General features: G+C 64.9%; 1 protein-coding gene across 10 annotated transcripts in view; it reads left to right on the top strand.

Moving 5' to 3' along the window:
• The window catches only part of PLEC (plectin), a 56,916-nt gene that overhangs the window by 29,239 nt on the left and 7,544 nt on the right, over positions 1-20,133 (top strand). For 8 of the 10 annotated variants that reach the window (XM_058565118.1, XM_058565122.1, XM_058565123.1 and 5 more), the window contains 30 exons: positions 3,205-3,266; positions 3,721-3,810; positions 4,703-4,780; positions 4,861-4,953; positions 5,973-6,139; positions 6,802-6,917; positions 6,995-7,101; positions 7,181-7,300; positions 7,382-7,477; positions 7,724-7,851; positions 8,123-8,216; positions 8,805-8,959; positions 9,044-9,362; positions 9,447-9,524; positions 9,603-9,764; positions 9,966-10,070; positions 10,278-10,373; positions 10,564-10,689; positions 11,879-12,031; positions 12,139-12,293; positions 12,377-12,503; positions 12,592-12,775; positions 12,869-13,026; positions 13,161-13,339; positions 14,460-14,598; positions 14,702-15,058; positions 15,141-15,224; positions 15,413-15,517; positions 15,644-15,742; positions 16,721-20,101. In XM_058565118.1, the coding sequence (XP_058421101.1) occupies positions 3,205-3,266; positions 3,721-3,810; positions 4,703-4,780; positions 4,861-4,953; positions 5,973-6,139; positions 6,802-6,917; positions 6,995-7,101; positions 7,181-7,300; positions 7,382-7,477; positions 7,724-7,851; positions 8,123-8,216; positions 8,805-8,959; positions 9,044-9,362; positions 9,447-9,524; positions 9,603-9,764; positions 9,966-10,070; positions 10,278-10,373; positions 10,564-10,689; positions 11,879-12,031; positions 12,139-12,293; positions 12,377-12,503; positions 12,592-12,775; positions 12,869-13,026; positions 13,161-13,339; positions 14,460-14,598; positions 14,702-15,058; positions 15,141-15,224; positions 15,413-15,517; positions 15,644-15,742; positions 16,721-20,101 (7,313 nt within the window). Of the gene's footprint in view, positions 1-2,194; positions 2,427-3,204; positions 3,267-3,720; positions 3,811-4,702; positions 4,781-4,860; positions 4,954-5,972; positions 6,140-6,801; positions 6,918-6,994; positions 7,102-7,180; positions 7,301-7,381; positions 7,478-7,723; positions 7,852-8,122; positions 8,217-8,804; positions 8,960-9,043; positions 9,363-9,446; positions 9,525-9,602; positions 9,765-9,965; positions 10,071-10,277; positions 10,374-10,563; positions 10,690-11,878; positions 12,032-12,138; positions 12,294-12,376; positions 12,504-12,591; positions 12,776-12,868; positions 13,027-13,160; positions 13,340-14,459; positions 14,599-14,701; positions 15,059-15,140; positions 15,225-15,412; positions 15,518-15,643; positions 15,743-16,720; positions 20,102-20,133 lie in introns of those variants that run through there. The other 2 variants (XM_058565120.1, XM_058565126.1) reach the window with 2 other exon arrangements.

Below are 20,133 nucleotides of genomic sequence, written 5' to 3'. Positions count from 1 at the left end.
GGAAGGGGAGGAGCATCTACAGCAGAGGGGAACGGGCCGGCAGGCAGGCAGGGCTGGGAGCCAGGGGTTGTGGAGGTGGGGGAGAGAATGAGCTCTGAGACCCTGGGAGGAGCTCAGGGGAAGGAGGCACCAGAGGCAGGAGGGCTTCCGGGAGGAAGGGTGCTGGTGCTGGTGCTGGAGCCAGGCCCCCACCCGGGACAGCATCCGTGGAGGCCCCTTCGTGGCAGAGAGAAAGCTGGAGGAGGGGCCTGGAGTGGGGGCTCCCACAAGTCTTGGACGTCAGGCTGTCTCCTCCGGGTTCCAGCTTCTGGAGTTCTCTGCTCCCACCTCCTGACCTGCTTCCAGGAGTGTCTGGTGTCTGTGCCCCTCACCAGAATGACACCCTACCCCTGCAGGCAGGGACCCTGCCTCCCTGTTACTGCTAGACTAGCCCAGAGCCTGCATACAGTAGGTGCTCAATACAGGGTTCTTGAACTCTGGACAGCTGCTAGGGTGAGGGGTTCTCTGAAGAGGCATTTCTCCAGGCTCCAAACCTAGAGAGGAGCTGGGTGGGTGTGTGAGAAGTTCTAGGCGTGCACTGTCCTGGGAGCGCTACCAGTGTGGGGTCAGATTCGGGATGTTGGAGGGCTTCTGGAGGGTGAAGAGCTGATGTCTGGTGGAGTCGTGGGAGCTCCCCTGCGGGGCCAAGCTGCCTCAGGCTCTGCCCAGGTGAGGATGTGGGTGTGTAGAGCAGGAGGGTCTCCCTGCCTCTCATGCCAGGTTCAGAGTCCAGGCTTGGAGCTGAGGGGTCTCTCTTCAGAGGTGGGGAGGAGGCGTAAGACCTTTGGCAGAGCCCTGGGGGTCTGGCTGTACCCCTAGGTGTAGGGGGTGGTGGGGCATAACCAGCTCTGCCTGGCTTGGGCACCCCCCACCCCTGGGGGTTTGGGCGCCCTCCCGTGGCCACAGAGGGGCATCAGGGATGGGGGTGGGGGAGCTTTTCTAGGAACCCGGGCCAGAGGCACTGCGGGAGGGGGCAGCGGCTCACAGCTGGATCACATCAAGCCAGATGCTCCAACTGGAAAATTCTTGTGGTGGGGGTGGTGAGTTCTTTCCCGTGGTGGTCGGGCAGCTGGGGCAGTCCTGGTGCTGGCTGTGGGCAGCTCTGTCCGAGATCTGAGGGAGGCAGGCGGTGCCCCTGTGCCCTTTGCCCCTCTCTTCCACCTTTATGATCCTGAATAGCTGCTATCTGTGCGTCCCGCCCACCAACTGCAAACAAGCCCCTCATCTGTCCTGCCCCCACTCCCCCCAGGTGCAGCTTCCTTTCCAGTGAGTCAGCGTGCCCAGCCCCCTCCCCAGCCCTGACTCACTGACTGGGCCCCCTCTGGGTGCTCCCCACTGCCCCCAGCCCCCCCACAATGTGGGGCAGAGTTCCTGCAGCTCCGCGCTGGGGCGTCCTGCCTGTCCTGCCTGATGAGTCAGCGCTCAGCTATGTGCCCGCTCCTGCATGCTGTGTGCGCTGCCTGCACACGGGGGCACTGCTCCAGGACCTGCTGGTGGGCAGCTCAGGAAGGGCCTGGCCGGCACAGGACCACAGTAGCCCTTGAGCAGGGGCTTAGTGGAGCCTAGCAGGGGCGGGGGCCACGGGCTCAGGGCGTTAGGTCTATGAGAAGGTGTGATTGAGGGGGCTGCAAGAAAAGGGCAGGCAGTTGGTCCTCCCCCAAGCTAGGCGTCACTCAGCTTGGGGGGCCCTCCTAGCATTCCTCCAGCAGGTAGGGTGGGCAGGCTGAGGGGTGCCCTGGGCTGAAGCCTGATGGTGTGCTCTCTAAAGAGAGGCGTGGCCTGCGGGCACCCTGGGCCCAGGCACTCTCAGGCACCCCTCCCTGTGGTGGGGGTGTCCTTCATGGTGGTCATGGGGACTACCCATGTGTGGTCCTTTGTGGTCTTGGCCCTGGTCAGTATGCAGCGAGGTGCCAGGTCCTCTCATACCCCAGGGTACCCCCAGGGGCTGCGGCGGGCAGGGTGAGTGAGGAAACCCCTGGTTTCCTGTTTCTGTCGGGCCCAGGGTGTGGCCGTGGGGGAGGGGCTGTCTTCCTTCTTCCCGAGGGGACACTCCCTCTCTGGGGGGCGGGCAGGGCTGGGTGGGGCTGCGTGGGCGGGGACAGTGCGTTGGGGAGTACAGCAGGCAGGGAGTGGCCACACCAACTCAGCTCAGAGCTGAACTCGTCGCCGTGAGCCAGTGCGTTCCGAGCCACCGCAGCCTCAGCTGCCTGTGTGCCACGCGGGGCACCGGAGCGCAGCCCCTGGGGGCCGAAGGACAGAGCGCAGAAGGGCCACCATGTCTCAGCACCGGCTCCGTGTGCCTGAGCCTGGGGGCCTGGGTTGTAAGAGAACCAGCTCAGAGGACAACCTCTACCTGGCTGTGCTCAGGGCCTCGGAGGGCAAGAAAGGTAGTGGGCACCTCTCTGCTGGGCAGGTCAAGTGTGGGGCTGGAAGGGCCCACTTCCTACAGCAAGAAGCCTGGCCCCGGGTGGGGGTGGGCCCCAGACTCTGAGGGTGAGAATTCGGGGGACAGACTCTGAGACAGTGGTTGGGATCCTGGGCGTTGTGCTGTGTCTTAGCTCAGGTCCAAAGCTGCTAGGCAGGGGGCAGGGGGGTGGGTAGCCGCCCGTGCCCAGCACAGAGAGGGGTGGCCCGTGTCGGCAAGGCTGGCAGTGGCCTCTGGGCCTTGGGTATAGGGCTGTGGTGGGTGGGGGGGCTCTCTCTGCCCTGCAAAAGGCCCATTGCCCTGCTGGGAGGACACAGTTTCCCCTACCCCTGCCACACCCCTGACCAGTCCTGGGTCCTGGCCTGGAACCTCTTTGCTCAGGGCTCAGGGAGGCAGCGTGTGTGGGGGTGGGGCAGGCTGGGACTTGTGCGCTGTGGGCTCTGGGTGCGGCTGCCAGCTCTGGACCCTCCCATTTTGGGAGGGAGACAATAGGGGCATTGAACAGGGGGCACCTTATGTGCCTGGCCCCCTCTGCCCACCTCCTGGACAGGGCTGGCTGGGGCCTGGGCATCTGGGTCTGCCAGTCTATTTGGGAGGGGGCGGCGAGGTGGGGCCTGAGTCTCAGTGTGTGATTCTGAAACCCTCCTCAGGCACCAGCCACTGTGTCTGCATGGTGGTCACCCCCTGGGGGCTCCTAGGGCTTCTCCCAGGCCCCAGGTAACCGTCCTTGTCTCTCCCAGATGAGCGGGACCGCGTGCAGAAGAAGACCTTCACCAAGTGGGTCAACAAGCACCTCATCAAGGTTGGTGGTCTGTGTGCGCATGCGTGTACGTGCATGTACACGTGGTCGCAGGGGCTGAGGAGGTTGTGGGTGGGGGCGAAGGAGGGTGACCTGGCTCTTCAGCCAGAACAGGGGCTGCCCTTCCCGCCCACTCGCCCCCCTTCCTACCTGAGGCTGTCCCCGCTGCCTGGAGCTCACCTTTCATCTCTGAAACCTGTCATTTTCTGTCCTCTTCCTCCCCTCGTGCTGCTGTCTCCTGTCTCTGTTCTCCTCCTCCACCTCCTCCTCCTCGTCTCTCTTCGTCTCTCCTGGTTTCTCCTTGTAGCACTGGAGGGCAGAGGTAGGTGCCTCCTTGGGGCGGCGTGTATTCTGTGGGTCCCCTGCCTCTTGCCCCCTGGGGTCAACGCCCATCCCCCCGGGGCCTGCTGGTGGCTCTGGGAGACCTGTGGCCAGCTCAGCCCCTCTGTCCCCACAGGCCCAGAGACATATCAGCGACCTGTACGAAGACCTCCGTGATGGCCACAACCTCATTTCCCTGCTGGAGGTGCTCTCAGGGGACAGCCTGGTACGTGTGCTCCTCCCCCCACCTGCCTCTCACCTGGATGCCCCTGCCTGTCTTCCCTCCTGGGGGCCTTTCCACATACCCACTCCACATCCAGCCTGGCCTTGCCCCCCACTGCGCCTCTTGGTTTGGAGTGTCGGGCCTGGCCTGGGAGTGGCTCCAACCCTTGTGCCGTGGGCGCACGGCGCTGCTGCCCTCTGCGTCGGAGCCCTGACACAATAATCTCATGCTCTGCTCTGCTTTGGTTTCTCTGCTGCTTGGACTCTGAACCTTGACCTCTGCCCTTTACCCTTTGCCCTGCTCTGGCTGGGCAGCCAAGAGAGCGGGACGTAATCAGGAGCTCACGCCTGGTGAGTGGTTGTGCCCACTGGCCACAGGGGCACATGGGCTCCCTGAGACCAGGAGCCCAGCTCACCCAGGGCTGGTGGCCAGTCCGACCTGGCCTGTGCCTGGTGCTTGGGCGGGCTGGGCAGATGGCCGTGCGTCGAGCTGCCTGCTGTCCCATTTGCTGCACTGCCTGGGGCCAGGCCTGGGACCTGCGGGGGCTGCCACTGCCAGGCAGGAGGACCCCCTCCCTCAATGCCACTTCCCTCCACCCGCGGCTTCCTGGCTATTGTCTCCTCTCCACTCCTTTCCTTCCTTCCCACAGTCTGGGCCTGGCCGCTGGACTTCCCAAGCCCCTGCTGGGCCTGGCCCCTGGGCTGATGGCCCCCCTTTCCCAGCTGGGGAGGGTGAACCAGGGTCGTGGGAGGGGCTGCTACCTCCCTGGGGAAGACCCTTGGTCTGGTCGCCACAGATGCCCTGGGGGGTTCTGAGAGCAGGCCGGGAGCTGCAGCTGTAGGTCAGGCTGTGCCTCTGCTTTGTGCTCGCTGACCGGCCGTGCCTCCTCTCACAGCCCCGAGAGAAAGGGAGGATGCGCTTCCACAAGCTGCAGAACGTTCAGATCGCCCTGGACTACCTCCGGCACCGCCAGGTGAGGCTGCCCACCTGGCCAGAGGCCCCAGGCCCCTCCCCGCTGGCCCAAGGGTGTGACTGAGGGTGGCTTGCTTGCAGGTGAAGCTGGTGAACATCAGGAATGATGACATCGCCGACGGCAATCCCAAGCTGACCCTCGGCCTAATCTGGACAATCATCCTGCACTTCCAGGTAGAGTGGCCCCCACTGACCCTCAGCCACCCCTGGGAGTTTCCGGGCTGGCCTGGCATCTGGCAGGGTGCATGGCCCCGGAGTTGGGGCCTTTGGTATCCTGGCGCCTCAGAGCTTCCCTGCCAGTCTCTGCCCCAGCCCACACCCCAGGCCCTGTGCTAGCTCCATGGCCTGAGGGGCCAGGCCTCTTTCCAAGGCCTATCCTGTGCCCTCTGGCCCTGGCTGGGCAGGGCCCGCAGAGCCTCCCTGCAGAGGAATGCGTTCTCTGCTCGCAGTGCAGCCGCCTGCCTGGGGGAAGGTTCTGGAGAACCTTCTGCACCACTGCACTGGCTGACTCATCCACTGCCTTCCCTGGCCGCACAGGAAGCCGCAAATCTGAGAGCTGGGCAGGCAGAGCCTGGCTGGCACGGCAGCTGAGTCACACAGGCCGGCAGGCTGACAGACAGACAAACAGCTAGGGACAGGCAGGCAGGTGTACAGACAGCCAGACAGGCTAACAGACCTGGGCCTGAAGGATTGGACTGAATGCAGGGCTAGGCTGGTGCGTGGCTCCAGCATGCCCAGGCCGGGCTGCCAGACATACTGTGCCCAGCCCCTAGAGACCCCACCCCCAGCCTGCGGCCAGACGGGCAGCCTGTTCCAGGTCTGGGGCTCTGGGCTAGCTCTTTGCCTACAACTGCTCTCTTTACGCCCACCCTGACCAACTCAAGGGGTGCAGGGTGTGCCCCAGGCCCCCACTCCCTAGCTAAGGGAGCTGGGGCACCCACCACGTGGCGGCAGCAGGGGCCAGAGCTCTGACTCATTCTGTGGAAGCTGCTGGCTGGAGCGGCTTGGGCTTGTGGCATTGAGGTGTGGCGGGTCCCAGTGGCTCCCCTGATGTGGGAGGGGCCCTCTCTGCCTCAGCTGTCCTGGTGGGTCCTTGTGTACCCCGACTGGATGCCAAGCTGCCTCTGCCCTCAGACAAGTGGTCATGGGCAATTGTGGCTGAGCTCCTGCCTCCTGCCCGCTGCGTGGGGCAGATCTCGGACATCCAGGTGAGCGGGCAGTCGGAGGACATGACGGCCAAGGAGAAGCTGCTGCTGTGGTCGCAGCGCATGGTGGAGGGCTACCAGGGCCTGCGCTGTGACAACTTCACCTCCAGCTGGCGTGACGGCCGCCTCTTCAACGCCATCATCCACCGGCACAAGTACGCAGCTGGGGGCAAAGGGACTTGTGGGTAGGGTGCCCCTGGAGCATCTCAGCTAGGGACTTCCAACAAGTCGGGGCAGGAAGGGTGTGGAAGGGGTGAACTGGCTGCCGAGAATGTGCTGCCAGCAGGGACCAGTGCCAGCCTTGCCCTCTGGGAGAGTGCAGGCGAGCAGCCCCAGCCCCACCCACACCCTTCCCGCTGCCCTCTCCGCCCCTCCAGAGGTACTACCAGCTTCCTTGAGGCCATGAGCGTCTGCCCCACGTGGACACCCCAGAAGGGGCCTGGGGGGCCGGGCCACAGTGGGGACAGCCCCCAGGGGACCTCAATCCCCACCCAGGACTTGGGGCCTGGCGAGCAGGGTGGCTGGAGGGAGCCCAGGCTGACTGGCACCCTCTACTCAGTGCCCACTGTATGCCCCTTGAGCTGTGGGAGGTGGGGTCCGGAGCACGCAGCGTCCGCACACGGCTGCCTCTATGGGCAGGGTTGGGTACTGGGGGATAGGCAGTGTAATTTTCACGGTGAGTGTGAGATTGGGGTTCTGTGATTGTAGGGATCCGTGGAGGGATCTGTTTGTGTGCATCCCTGTGCTGACTGCCTGATGGGCTTCACTGCCTCCTGCATCCTTGCTTGCCTACCCCACCTGCCCCCTTTGCCTGCAGGCCCATGCTCATTGACATGAACAAGGTGTATCGTCAGACCAACCTGGAGAACCTGGACCAGGCCTTCTCCGTGGCAGAGCGGGACCTGGGAGTGACACGGCTCCTGGACCCTGAGGGTACGTGCTGCTGCCCCCTTCTCCCTCTCTCCTCCCCTGCTGCGTGCCGGGGCCCCTCTGACCTCCCTCCCCCGTAGATGTGGACGTCCCTCAGCCCGACGAGAAGTCCATCATCACGTATGTCTCATCCCTGTACGATGCCATGCCACGTGTGCCCGATGTGCAGGACGGGGTGAAGGCCAATGTGAGTGGTGGCCGGTGGGCCCGGGTGGGGTAGGATGGGGGCCCCAGCGGCCTCTGACCGCCCTTGTTTGCCGGCTCAGGAGCTGCAGCTGCGCTGGCAAGAGTACCGGGAGCTGGTGCTGCTGCTGCTGCAGTGGATCCGGCACCACACTGCCGCCTTCGAGGAACGCAAGTTCCCCTCCAGCTTTGAGGAGATCGAGGTGGGCCTGTCCATTCGAGCCAGGGTCCTGTGCCCACTGTGGGGACCCAGGTGTGGCTGCTGACACCATTTGTCCCTACAGATCCTGTGGTGCCAATTCCTGAAGTTTAAGGAGACGGAGCTTCCAGCCAAGGAGGCAGATAAGAACCGGTCCAAGGGCATCTACCAGTCCCTGGAGGTGAGTGGGGGTCCCTGGAGGGAGGTGAGTGGGAGGTCCCGGGGGGGGAGATGAGTAAGAGGTATTCTGGAGGTGAGGCTGTCCAGGCGCCTGAGGCCTGGGGTTCCGTTCCAGCCAGTTCAGCCTGGCCTTACTACTGAACTTCTAGGACCAGGACTGTTCCAGGTCTGGTGGGCTGGGGGCCTGGGTGGCTTGGCACCCTCACCCTTTTGCTGGCCTAGGCCTGAGCTTGGCCCCTGCCCACAGGGGGCGGTGCAAGCAGGCCAGCTTAAGGTACCCCCCGGCTACCACCCGCTGGATGTGGAGAAGGAGTGGGGCAAGCTGCACGTGGCTATCCTGGAGCGGGAGAAGCAGCTCCGGAGCAAGTTCGAGAGGTGGGCGGCCGCTGGGGGGGGGGCGGGGGGGGACGCAGCCTGCCGGCAAGCGGGTGGGGCCCTGCGGTGGCAGGAAAGCCACCCTAGGGTGAGTCATTGCCTGGGGAGGAAATTCCCCCCTCAGGCTGGGAAACCCATACTCGGGCCAGTGTGACAGTGGGCTGCAGGCCGGCAGGGAGGCCAGGAGTTGGAGGGGAGCTGTGCTCTGTGGCCGGGAGCCTGGCAGGCCGACCCCACTCACGGCGGGTCCCGTGGGTGCATTGGACTGCAGGCTGGAGTGTCTTCAGCGCATCGTGAGCAAACTGCAGATGGAGGCCGGGCTATGCGAGGAGCAGCTGAACCAGGCCGACGCCCTGCTGCAGTCGGTGAGGGGGAGGGACGAGGGGTGGGACTGGGCAGGGAGGGAGGCTGGACGAGGCAGGAGGAGGTGCGAACCCGCCACACCCTGTGGCTAGCCAGCCAGCGGGCAGGGAAGAGCAAACCCCAGCTCCTCCCTCCGGGTGTGGGGCCCGCATGGACCGCTGGCTTAGGCAGAGCTGACTTCTGGGCGCTAAGCAGGACCCAGAAGAGGCCGTTCTACCCTGTCCCAGACCTGTTCCACATGGCTGCTATTGGGAGGGGGTGGTGGGGAGGGACCCGGACCCATAGGCCCAGCAGGGGCAGGGCTGTGTGGCCTGGGCAAGAGCTTGTTGAAGAAGTTTCTGGGGGTGGATGGTGAGGGATGAGGCATGGGAACCTGTGGGTGAGGCCGTGAAAGGTCTGGCTCCTTGGATCTAGTGGAGGCCTTTGGACTTGATCCTGTTCCCCCAGAGACCTAGGAGCTGGCAAATTTAGCCAGAAGTGTGCGTCAGGAAGATGAGCGGGGCTGGGCAGCCTCCTGGCTCCGAGGCCCCTGTGCAAGCAGGTGGGAGGCGGTGCTGGCCAGGTTCTGAGTTATGGCAACCACCTTGTAGGATGTCCGGCTGCTGGCTGCAGGCAAAGCACCACAGCGGGCAGGTGAGGTGGAGCGAGACCTGGACAAAGCAGACAGCATGATCCGGCTGCTGTTCAATGACGTGCAGACTCTCAAGGATGGGCGGCATCCGCAGGGCGAGCAGATGTACCGCAGGTGGGCCATGCCCGACCCTCGGGGGCCTTGGTCCAGGCAGCCTGGTTCCAGCTGATCTCCTCTTGACTCCTCCACTGCCCCCAGGGTGTACCGCCTGCATGAGCGCCTGGTGGCCATCCGCACCGAGTACAACCTTCGGCTGAAGGCGGGTGTAGCTACCCCCGTGACCCAGGTGACCCAGGTGACACTGCAGAGCACGCAGAGGCGCCCCGAGCTCGAGGACTCCACTCTGCGCTACCTGCAGGACCTGCTGGCCTGGGTGGAGGAGAACCAGCGCCGGCTGGACAGTGCCGAGTGGGGCGTGGATCTGCCCAGCGTGGAGGCACAGCTGGGCAGCCACCGTGGTCTGCACCAGTCCATCGAGGAGTTTAGGGCCAAGATCGAGCGGGCGAGGAGTGATGAGGTGAGCGGGTGCCTGTGGGGCAGGCAGTGGGTGGTGGGCTAGGTCGTGGCCAGTGTAGGCCTCACCCCTCCTTGTCTCCTGCAGGGCCAGCTCTCTCCGGCTACCCGGGGCGCCTACCGCGAATGCCTGGGTCGGCTAGACCTGCAGTATGCCAAGCTGCTGGTGAGTGGGGAGCTGGGCTGGGGGCTGGGGCCGGTGGTGGGGCTGCGGCCTACTGACACACACCGTGCCCGCCCACAGAACTCTTCCAAGGCCCGCCTCCGGTCCCTGGAGAGCCTGCACGGGTTTGTCACTGCTGCCACCAAGGAGCTGATGTGGTTGAGTGAGAAGGAGGAGGAGGAGGTGGGCTTTGACTGGAGCGAGCGCAATGCCAACATGGCCACCAAGAAGGAAAGCTACTCGGTGAGGCGGGCACCCAGCCTTCTAGGCCCTTCCATGACCCCTTCCCCAGCTCAGGAGCCCCTCGGTGGCAGCCAGTCAGGTCTAGCTCCAGGCCCCATGGGGCCTGCGCCAGGTCTCGGGTGGCACTTGCTGGGGAGACTGGCGGACTCTGACGTGGCCCCGACACGACACCATCCCTGAGACCAGCTACCTCCATGTCAGGCCCTGATGCGTGAGCTGGAGCTGAAGGAAAAGAAAATCAAGGAGATCCAGAACACTGGGGACCGGCTGCTGCGGGAGGACCACCCTGCTCGGCCCACAGTGGAGGTAGGTTGGGGCTGCGGGGCACCCCCCCAGACCCCTCATGGTGGAGGTGGGGTGGGGCTATGGGGGGATCCCCTGGACCCCTCATGGTGGAGGTAGGGCTGCAGGGCTCCCCCCTGACCCCCATGGTGGGAGTAGGGTGGGGCTGTGGGGGGACCCCCTGAGCCCCTCGTGGTGGGTGGGTCCTGATGAGGAGCTTGCTGTGTGCAGTCCTTCCAGGCAGCCCTGCAGACCCAGTGGAGCTGGATGCTCCAGCTGTGCTGCTGCATCGAGGCACACCTGAAGGAGAACACTGCCTACTTCCAGGTGAGAACCAGGCCACCCTCGCCTCCGACTCAGCTGCAGCATCCTTGAGCAGCCTCTAGACCACTATTGCAGATGCGTGGAGCCTCCCTGTGTCTGTGCAGACAGGGCTAATTCATTCCTGCACTCTGTCCTACTCAGCTATCAGAATCCTGCCCCATCGGCCTGGTGTGACCCCTTCTCGCTGCCCCAGTTCTTTTCAGATGTACGGGAGGCTGAGGAGCAGCTGCGGAAGCTGCAGGAGACGCTGCGCAGAAAATACACCTGCGACCGCTCCATCACAGTCACTCGCCTCGAGGACCTGCTTCAAGATGCCCAGGTGAGCCAGGCCAGGGCTCTGCAGCCTGGTGAGAGGTGGATGCTAAGGCCCAGGGCACTCGTGGCCTGCAGGGATGAGGGCCGGCGGCCGCCAAATTCAGGGATGAAGCAGCATAGGCAGGGGCAAGCATTGGCGGGGGTTCTGAGGGACAGGTAGAGTGCAGGGAGAGGCTGGCCCGTGTCTGGACCACATTGGTACCTTGGAAAGATTCCTCTGGAGGTGGAGGGGCGATGACTAGAGGGGCCAGCAGGGTTTGGTGGGGGCAGGATGGGGGTTGGAGGTTAGTGCAGTGGGGCAGGAGTGTGGGGGAACTGAGAGGTGAGTGGCAGGGTCCCAGAGTGGAGGCAGATGGCTGGCCAGACCTGCCTTGAACCACCTCCATCCTCGAAGCCCTTGGGGCAAGTGGAAGCCTGAGTTAGCCTCTCTGTCGCCAGCTCTTACACTGTAGATGGGTGTGCTGGCATCTTGTGTCTAACGTCTGGGCAGGCAGGCACAGTCAGAAGGACAGAGGAGGCTGCTGGGTGTGGTGCCTGTGTGCCCTGGGGCAGGGGTGGGGGGCACCCAGGAGGGGCCCTGGGAGTGCTTGGTGGGAAGTAATGGAGGAGAGAGGAGGCTGCAAGGCTCTGCTGGCTGGGGGCTCCTGTGATCAGCAGTTGGGGTCAGCAAAGGCTGGGGTTTCCAAGAGGCTCCTTCAGCCGCAGCATTGGCCTGGAAGAGGACTGGAAAGGTGCAGGGAGCTTCAGGGTGGACTCTGACCTGCAGCCTTGGACAGTCCTTGGTGGGGTTTGGCCCTTGGAGGAGCAGGGGGTGACCTTCTGCAGTGGGAGGAGAGGGTGGAGGGAAGAGGACGTTGTGGGGCCAGAGTGCAGCTGGGGACCCTCCCCTGGAGGACGCAGTATGTGACCTGGGGCAGGGGGTGGGCCCTCCATCCTGGCCTGGAAGGAAGGAGGGTCAGCAGGATCTTTTGGGGGCCAAGCTCTGGGGGCCTGCCTGGCCACGCCTCCTGTTTCCAAGTGTCCAGCCCCACTGCACCCTGGGGGCAGCAGGAAGGACCCCCTGATTTCAGGGCGGTGGGTGCCAGGGGTGCTTACTCGTTGTCCGGGGCGGTGTATGGGTCTTCACAGACCCTTCTTTAGGCACTTGGTGTCTGGATGCGGGACGCTGGTCTCTGAGCTGCCCTCCCCTGCAGGACGAGAAGGACCAACTGAACGAGTACAGAGGACACCTCTCAGGCCTGGCCAAGCGGGCTAAGGCCATTGTGCAGCTGAAGCCCCGCAACCCAGCCCACCCTGTGCGGGGCCGTGTGCCACTGCTAGCTGTGTGCGACTACAAGCAGGTGGAGGTGCGCTGGGCTCACACACGCGGGGTTGTGGCTGGGCAGGGCTTGCATACAGGGGCGTGGCTGGGGGGCTGGGTGTGGGCACGCTATGACAGTTCTGTTTGCCCCAGGTGACCATGCACAAGGGTGACGAGTGCCAGCTGGTGGGCCCTGCACAGCCATGCCACTGGAAGGTGCTCAGCAGCTCTGGCAGCGAGGCCGCTGTGCCCTCTGTGTGCTTCCTTGTGCCCCCGCCCAACCAGGAGGCCCAGGAGGCCATTACCAGGTGGGTGGTCCAGGGTTTGGCAGCTGGAGTGGGTGGTAGTGGGCGGTGCTCAGACACTTCTTACTATGTCCCTGACCTGCTAGGCTGGAGGCCCAGCACCAGGCCCTGGTCGCACTGTGGCACCAGCTGCATGTGGATATGAAGAGCCTTCTGGCATGGCAGAGCCTCAGCCGTGATGTGCAGCTCATCCGATCCTGGTCCCTAGTCACGGTATGAGTGTCCGCTGGGCTGCCCTCGGGGTGGGGACAGGAGGCGGCTTCCTGCCCTGCCCGTGCTCAGTCCTGCGTGCTGCCCACAGTTCCGCACACTGAAACCAGAGGAGCAACGCCAAGCCCTGCGCAGCCTGGAGCTACACTACCAGGCCTTCCTTCGGGACAGCCAGGATGCTGGCGGCTTTGGGCCCGAGGACCGGCTGCAGGCTGAGCGCGAGTATGGCTCCTGCAGCCACCATTACCAGCAGCTGCTGCAGAGCTTGGAGCAGGGTACGTGGCAGGCAGGCCTGGGGGCGGGTGGTAGGCCGTGGGCTGAGCAGCCATGTGAGCGGAGCAGCCATGTGAGTGGGACGTGTTCCCCAGGCGAGCAGGAGGAGTCCCGCTGTCAGCGCTGCATCTCGGAGCTCAAAGACATCCGGCTGCAGCTGGAGGCCTGTGAGACGCGCACCGTGCACCGCTTACGGCTGCCACTGGACAAGGAGCCCGCGCAGGAGTGTGCCCAGCGCATCGCCGAGCAGCAGGCAGGCGCCGTCTGGTCTTGTCCCACTCCTCTCCCTCCTCTCCCCACCCCCCACCTTGGCCTCCAGGGGGTGCTTTGCGCCTGGTCCCGTGGTCATCTTGCTTTCTCCTTGATCTCTCCTCAATCTCTCCTCAGAAAGCGCAGGCTGAGGTGGAAGGGCTGGGCAAAGGGGTTGCCCGGCTCTCTGCCGAGGCCAAGAAGGTCCTGGCCCTGCCCGAGCCGTCACCTGCTGCCCCTACTCTGCGCTCGGAGCTGGAACTGACCCTGGGCAAGTTGGAGCAGGTCCGCAGCTTGTCTGCCATTTATCTGGAGAAGTGAGTGCACCTGTCGGCGGCCAGGGGGTGCTGTGACCACTGGAGGGTTCTGAGCAGAGGGCGGCCTGACTGCTGTGTGCTGGCAGAGGACAGGTTGATGGGCAGGGGGACGGGGGCAAGGAGATGGGGTCTATTGAGGTATCCAGGGCACCATCGTCGGAGAGGTCAGGAGAGTGAGGGATGCCAGAAGGGGAAATGGCCAGTGGCCAGTGAGGTTCAGACATGGGGCTCAACCACATGGGGGGCACCAGTGACCTTGGGGGAGGGGCCTCCTGGTGGAGGACAGGAGTGAGGACTTGTGGCGGGGGGGTAGGTGTGGGGCAGTGGGTGAGGTAGCAGAGGGCCTGCGTGGTGAGAGGGCCCGATGCCAAGGTCTTTTTGGGGGGCCTGCCTTCCGTCTCCAAACTCCCCTCCCCCACTATCCCTTCCCACCCCAGTGCCCCTAAAAAATGCAGAGTCCTCATAAGGCTCCCCTTCCTTCTGCCTGCCCATCACCCATCATCTCCCACTCAGCCACAGGAGCCTCTCCTGTTCTTCTTAATGGTTTATTTCAGCATGTACATTCACGTGGTTCAAAGATTCACTTCTAGAAGCTTCCTGAGAAATCCTCCTCCGCCCTTTCCTGTCAGTCTCATCGCTGACTCTCTCTCTAAGGGCCCAGTCTTTGTTTCCAAGTGTTGAGTGTTGTTTCAAGGTCTTTTGTGACACTGCAAACAACGCGTCCAGCCCTACCTTCCCTTCCCCCACAGAGACTAACACGCTGTTTGAGAGAAGCGTCAGTATCTGGTGCACGGTGTCCCCCTTACCCAGTCTTGGGGCTGGAAGGCTGAGGGCTTCTCCCAGGCCCCAGGGGTGGCTGGCTGGGGGGCTTCCTGCCTCTGGGCCTTGGAGCTTGCTGTTCTCCTTGCCAGCACAACCTCCCTCCAGGACTCAGGCTGGAGCTGAAATGTCTCTGTGTCCAAGAGGTCCCTGGCTACCCTCTCCTGAGGCTCTGTTCTGCTCCCTGAAGCCTATGGTCACAGGCTCAGCTGACTACCAGGGCTGTGGTCCCACCGTGTTGTGCTTGCTGCTCCCCGAAGCCCACACCCCTCCCCAGCTCTGAGCACTGTTCTCCCCCCAGGCTCAAGACCATCAGTCTGGTGATCCGTAGCACACACGGTGCCGAGGAGGTGCTCAGGGCCCATGAGGAGCAGCTCAAGGAGGCCCAGGCCGTCCCCGCCACCCTCCCAGAGCTTGAGGCCACCAAGGCTGCCCTGAAGGTACCGCTGCTGGGCCTGTGCTTTGCTGTGGGGGCCTGGGGCACTGGGGGCCAGCGGCAGGGCCTCAAGCTGAAACAATACCCGCCTCTCTGGCCCCCAACAGAAGCTACGGGCCCAGGCAGAGGCGCAGCAGCCCATGTTCGATGCCCTGCGGGACGAGCTGCGGGGGGCGCAGGAGGTGGGCGAACGGCTGCAGCAGCGGCACGGTGAGAGGGACGTGGAGGTGGAGCGCTGGCGCGAGCGGGTCACCCAGCTGCTGGAGCGCTGGCAGGCTGTGCTGGCCCAGACCGACGTGCGGCAGCGTGAGCTTGAGCAGCTGGGCCGCCAGCTGCGTTACTACCGTGAGAGTGCGGACCCACTGGGCACCTGGCTGCAGGACGCTAAGCAGCGGCAAGAGCGGATCCAGGCCATGCTGCTGGCCGACAGCCAGGCTGTGCGGGAGCAGCTGCGGCAGGAGAAGGTGGGCATGAGCCAGGCAGGGGCGGGAGTGGGGCGGGGGTGGGGGGCGCACTCTGTGGCTGCTGACCACTCTCCCTTCTCAGGCTCTGCTGGAGGAGATCGAGCGCCATGGGGAGAAGGTGGAGGAGTGTCAGAGGTTTGCCAAACAGTACATCAACGCCATCAAGGTGAGGCTTCCTGGCCGCCTGCCACCCTCGCGGGGGCCTGGTGTCCCAGAGAAGACTTGCTGGGAGGCGGGTCTGGGACCCCAGGGGTGCTCCCTAAGCCCAGCCTATGCTAGTGAAAGCCTGTGGGTAGGTTCAGGGACAGGGCGAGGGGAGGGTGGCACTGGGGGCTGACCGCAGTGTTCTCGCAGGACTATGAGCTCCAGCTGGTCACATACAAGGCGCAGCTTGAGCCAGTAGCCTCCCCGGCCAAGAAGCCCAAGGTCCAGTCCGGGTCTGAGAACGTCATCCAGGAGGTAAGGCTGGGGGACGGGGCTGGCAGGGGCTGGGCCAAGCCTAACGTAGACTGAGGGGCTGGGTGGCCCTCATGGGCCCCATGGTTCAGGGCAGGGCTGACCTGCCTCCTCCCCCCTGCCCGCCAGTACGTGGATCTGCGTACGCGCTACAGCGAGCTGACCACACTCACGAGCCAGTACATCAAGTTCATCAGCGAGACTCTGCGGCGCATGGAGGAGGAGGAGGTATGGCCCACCAGGGGTGGGGAGGCCGTCCTGCTGCCCGCCACGCCCCAGACGCAGCTCCTAGGAACCTGTCTGAGAACACTTGGCACAGCTCTCCCTGCTGCCCTCCTGTCTGGCACCGCCAGCATCCCTCCCGTGCGACACGGCCTGCCCCACCTTGGCCTGGTGCTGCGCTGCTCTCCCCGCGGTGGCTGGTGCCTCCTCGTTCTCCTCTGTGTTAGCACGTCCCCCACCGGGCACCCCACTGGCTCTTTTGTCTGCGTTCTTCTTTGGGATTCTGTGCTGGTGTTTCCTCTTGGCCACTTGCTCTGGAAGAGCTGGGGGGTGTCAGGTCGTGGGGGCTGGGGAGGGGTGTCCCGAGGTGCTTCAGTGGGACAGGGTGCCCACTTGTCCTATTCTTCTTGCCTCCTGGGTGGTCCTGCTGTCTGGCCTACCTGTGGCCTCCTCTCTGCTCAGAGCCACAGGCTTGCAAGTCCCTTTTCAGAGCTGGTTCAGGTCTGCAACACTGTCCCATGCTGGCCACCCCGCACCCTGCTACCCCACTGGGCTATGGGAGTGGACCCAGGTCGAGGAGAGGGGCCCTATGGCCAGAACCAGGCCAGGAGGCGTTCAGTGGTGCTCAGGCAGGGCTGTGCGCTGGGTGCGGCTCACAGGCACTGCGAACTTCCTGCTTTGGTCTCTCTTTCTCTTCCTGTCCGTCTGTCTCTGTCGCCTGTCTGCGGCAAGAGGGGAGGACGCCTGGGTCTCCTTCCCTGGGCTGGTGAGCACGGTGGGGCCAGGCTGCGCTCACTGCCCCGAGTGCCCTGGGCGGGTGCACGCTCTCTCCCTCGGCCGGGCTGTGATCTCTGTCCTCCCTTGACCCCCTGCACTGTGCTGTCGGAGTGAACTGTGGTGGTGCCATGTCATGTGAAGGCCTGGCAACCTGCTCTGTGCTCACCGCTCTCTCTGGTTCTCTCCCTCTCTCTGCCGCGGCCACAGAGGCTGGCTGAGCAGCAGCGGGCAGAGGAGCGGGAGCGACTGGCCGAGGTGGAGGCCGCGCTAGAGAAGCAGCGGCAGCTGGCCGAGGCGCACGCCCAGGCGAAGGCACAGGCAGAGCGGGAGGCACAGGAGCTGCAGCGGCGCATGCAGGAGGAGGTGGCGCGGCGGGAGGAGGCAGCGGTGGATGCACAGCAACAGAAGCGCAGCATCCAGGAGGAGCTGCAGCACCTGCGGCAGAGCTCGGAGGCAGAGATCCAGGCCAAGGCTCGCCAGGCAGAGGCGGCTGAACGCAGCCGGCTGCGCATTGAGGAGGAGATCCGTGTGGTGCGCTTGCAGCTGGAGGCAACCGAGCGTCAGCGCGGTGGGGCTGAGGGTGAGCTGCAGGCACTGCGTGCACGGGCAGAGGAGGCCGAGGCGCAGAAACGGCAGGCGCAGGAGGAGGCAGAGCGCTTGCGGCGGCAGGTGCAAGATGAGACCCAGCGTAAGCGGCAGGCAGAGGCGGAACTGGCCCTGCGTGTGAAGGCTGAGGCCGAGGCGGCTCGGGAAAAGCAGCGGGCCCTGCAGGCGCTGGAGGAGTTGCGCCTACAGGCTGAGGAAGCAGAGCGGCGCCTGCGGCAGGCTGAGGCAGAGCGGGCACGTCAGGTGCAAGTGGCCCTGGAGACGGCGCAGCGCAGTGCAGAGGCTGAACTGCAGAGCAAACGTGCCTCCTTTGCGGAGAAGACGGCTCAGCTGGAGCGCACCCTGCAGGAGGAGCATGTGGCTGTGGCGCAACTGCGAGAGGAGGCTGAGCGGCGGTCGCAGCAGCAGGCTGAGGCCGAGCGCGCCCGCGAGGAGGCTGAGCGGGAGCTGGAGCGCTGGCAGCTGAAGGCCAATGAGGCGCTGCGGCTGCGGCTGCAAGCGGAGGAGGTGGCGCAGCAGAAGAGCCTGGCGCAGGCTGAGGCGGAAAAGCAGAAGGAGGAGGCGGAGCGCGAGGCAAGGCGGCGAGGCAAGGCAGAGGAGCAGGCTGTGCGGCAGCGGGAGCTGGCAGAGCAGGAGCTGGAGAAGCAGCGGCAGCTGGCAGAGGGCACTGCGCAGCAGCGCCTGGCAGCAGAGCAGGAGCTGATCAGGCTGCGGGCTGAGACTGAGCAGGGGGAGCAGCAGCGGCAGCTGCTGGAGGAGGAGCTGTCACGGCTGCAACGTGAGGCGGCTGCAGCCACGCAGAAGCGCCAGGAGCTGGAGGCTGAGCTGGCCAAGGTGCGGGCCGAGATGGAGGTGCTGCTAGCTAGCAAGGCGCGGGCTGAGGAGGAGTCGCGTTCCACCAGTGAGAAGTCCAAGCAGAGGCTGGAAGCTGAGGCCAGCCGGTTCCGTGAGCTGGCCGAGGAGGCCGCTCGTCTGCGTGCCCTGGCCGAGGAGGCCAAGCGGCAGCGGCAGCTGGCTGAGGAGGATGCGGCACGGCAACGGGCAGAGGCGGAGCGGGTGCTTGCCGAGAAGCTGGCCGCCATCGGTGAGGCTACGCGGCTCAAGACTGAGGCAGAGATCGCATTGAAGGAGAAGGAGGCGGAGAACGAGCGCCTGCGGCGGCTGGCAGAAGATGAGGCCTTCCAGCGGCGGCGGTTGGAAGAACAGGCGGCCCAGCACAAGGCTGACATTGAGGAGCGGCTGGCACAGCTGCGCAAGGCATCGGAGAGCGAGCTGGAGCGGCAGAAGGGGCTAGTGGAGGACACGCTGCGGCAGCGGCGGCAGGTGGAAGAGGAGATCCTGGTCCTCAAGGCAAGCTTTGAGAAAGCAACCGCCGGCAAGGCGGAGCTGGAACTGGAGCTGGGGCGCATCCGCAGCAACGCCGAGGACACGCTGCGCAGCAAGGAGCAGGCGGAGCTGGAGGCCACGCGGCAGCGGCAGCTGGCAGCTGAGGAGGAGCAGCGGCGCCGCGAGGCTGAGGAACGTGTGCAGAAGAGCCTGGCAGCTGAGGAGGAGGCTGCGCGGCAGCGTAAGGCCGCACTGGAGGAGGTGGAGCGGCTCAAGGCCAAGGTGGAGGAGGCGCGGCGCCTACGAGAGCGAGCAGAGCAGGAGTCGGCTCGGCAGCTCCAGCTGGCCCAGGAGGCTGCCCAGAAGCGGCTGCAGGCCGAGGAGAAGGCTCACGCCTTTGCAGTGCAACAGAAGGAGCAGGAGCTGCAGCAGACACTCCAGCAAGAACAAAGTATGCTGGAGCGGCTGCGTGGCGAGGCAGAGGCTGCACGGCGGGCGGCTGAGGAGGCAGAGGAGGCGCGGGAGCGGGCTGAGCGGGAGGCGGCACAGTCTCGGCGCCAGGTGGAGGAGGCAGAGCGGCTGAAGCAGTCAGCAGAGGAGCAGGCGCAGGCACAGGCGCAGGCGCAGGCTGCCGCAGAGAAGCTGCGCAAGGAAGCTGAGCAGGAGGCGGCGCGGCGGGCACAGGCGGAGCAGGCGGCCCTGCGGCAGAAGCAGGCAGCCGACGCGGAGATGGAGAAGCACAAGAAGTTCGCTGAGCAGACGCTGCGGCAGAAGGCGCAGGTGGAACAGGAGCTGACGACGCTGCGGCTGCAGTTAGAGGAGACGGACCACCAGAAAAGCATCTTGGATGAGGAGCTGCAGCGGCTGAAGGCTGAGGTGACAGAAGCAGCCCGACAGCGCAGCCAGGTGGAAGAGGAGCTCTTCTCTGTGCGTGTGCAGATGGAGGAGTTGGGCAAGCTCAAGGCACGCATTGAGGCAGAGAACCGCGCGCTCATCCTGCGGGACAAGGACAACGCGCAGCGCGTCCTGCAGGAGGAGGCTGAGAAGATGAAGCACGTGGCAGAGGAGGCCGCACGTTTGAGTGTGGCAGCCCAGGAGGCGGCGCGGCTGCGGGAGCTGGCCGAGGAGGACCTGGCACAGCAGCGGGCCCTGGCCGAGAAGATGCTCAAAGAGAAGATGCAGGCAGTGCAGGAGGCTACGCGGCTCAAGGCTGAGGCAGAGCTGCTGCAGCAACAGAAGGAGCTTGCGCAAGAGCAGGCCCGCCGGCTGCAGGAAGACAAGGAGCAGATGGCACAGCAGCTGGAGCAGGAGACGCAGGGCTTCCAGCGGACTCTAGAGGCAGAGCGACAGCGGCAGCTGGAGATGAGCGCCGAGGCTGAGCGCCTCAAGCTGCGTGTGGCCGAGATGAGCCGGGCCCAGGCCCGCGCAGAGGAGGACGCCCAGCGCTTCCGGAAGCAGGCAGAGGAAATAGGCGAGAAGCTGCACCGCACTGAGCTTGCCACACAGGAGAAGGTGACGCTGGTGCAGACGCTTGAGATCCAGCGGCAGCAGAGTGACCATGATGCCGAGTGCCTACGGCAGGCCATCGCTGAGCTGGAGCGGGAGAAGGAGAAGCTTAAGCAGGAGGCCAAGTTGCTGCAGCTCAAGTCTGAGGAGGTACCGGCTCTCTCTCCACACGCAAGCGGGCA

Source organism: Diceros bicornis, chromosome 21, assembly GCF_020826845.1.
Source record: "Diceros bicornis minor isolate mBicDic1 chromosome 21, mDicBic1.mat.cur, whole genome shotgun sequence".
Taxonomy (NCBI): Eukaryota; Metazoa; Chordata; class Mammalia; order Perissodactyla; family Rhinocerotidae; genus Diceros; species Diceros bicornis.
This window is presented reverse-complemented; position numbering and strand designations above follow the sequence as displayed.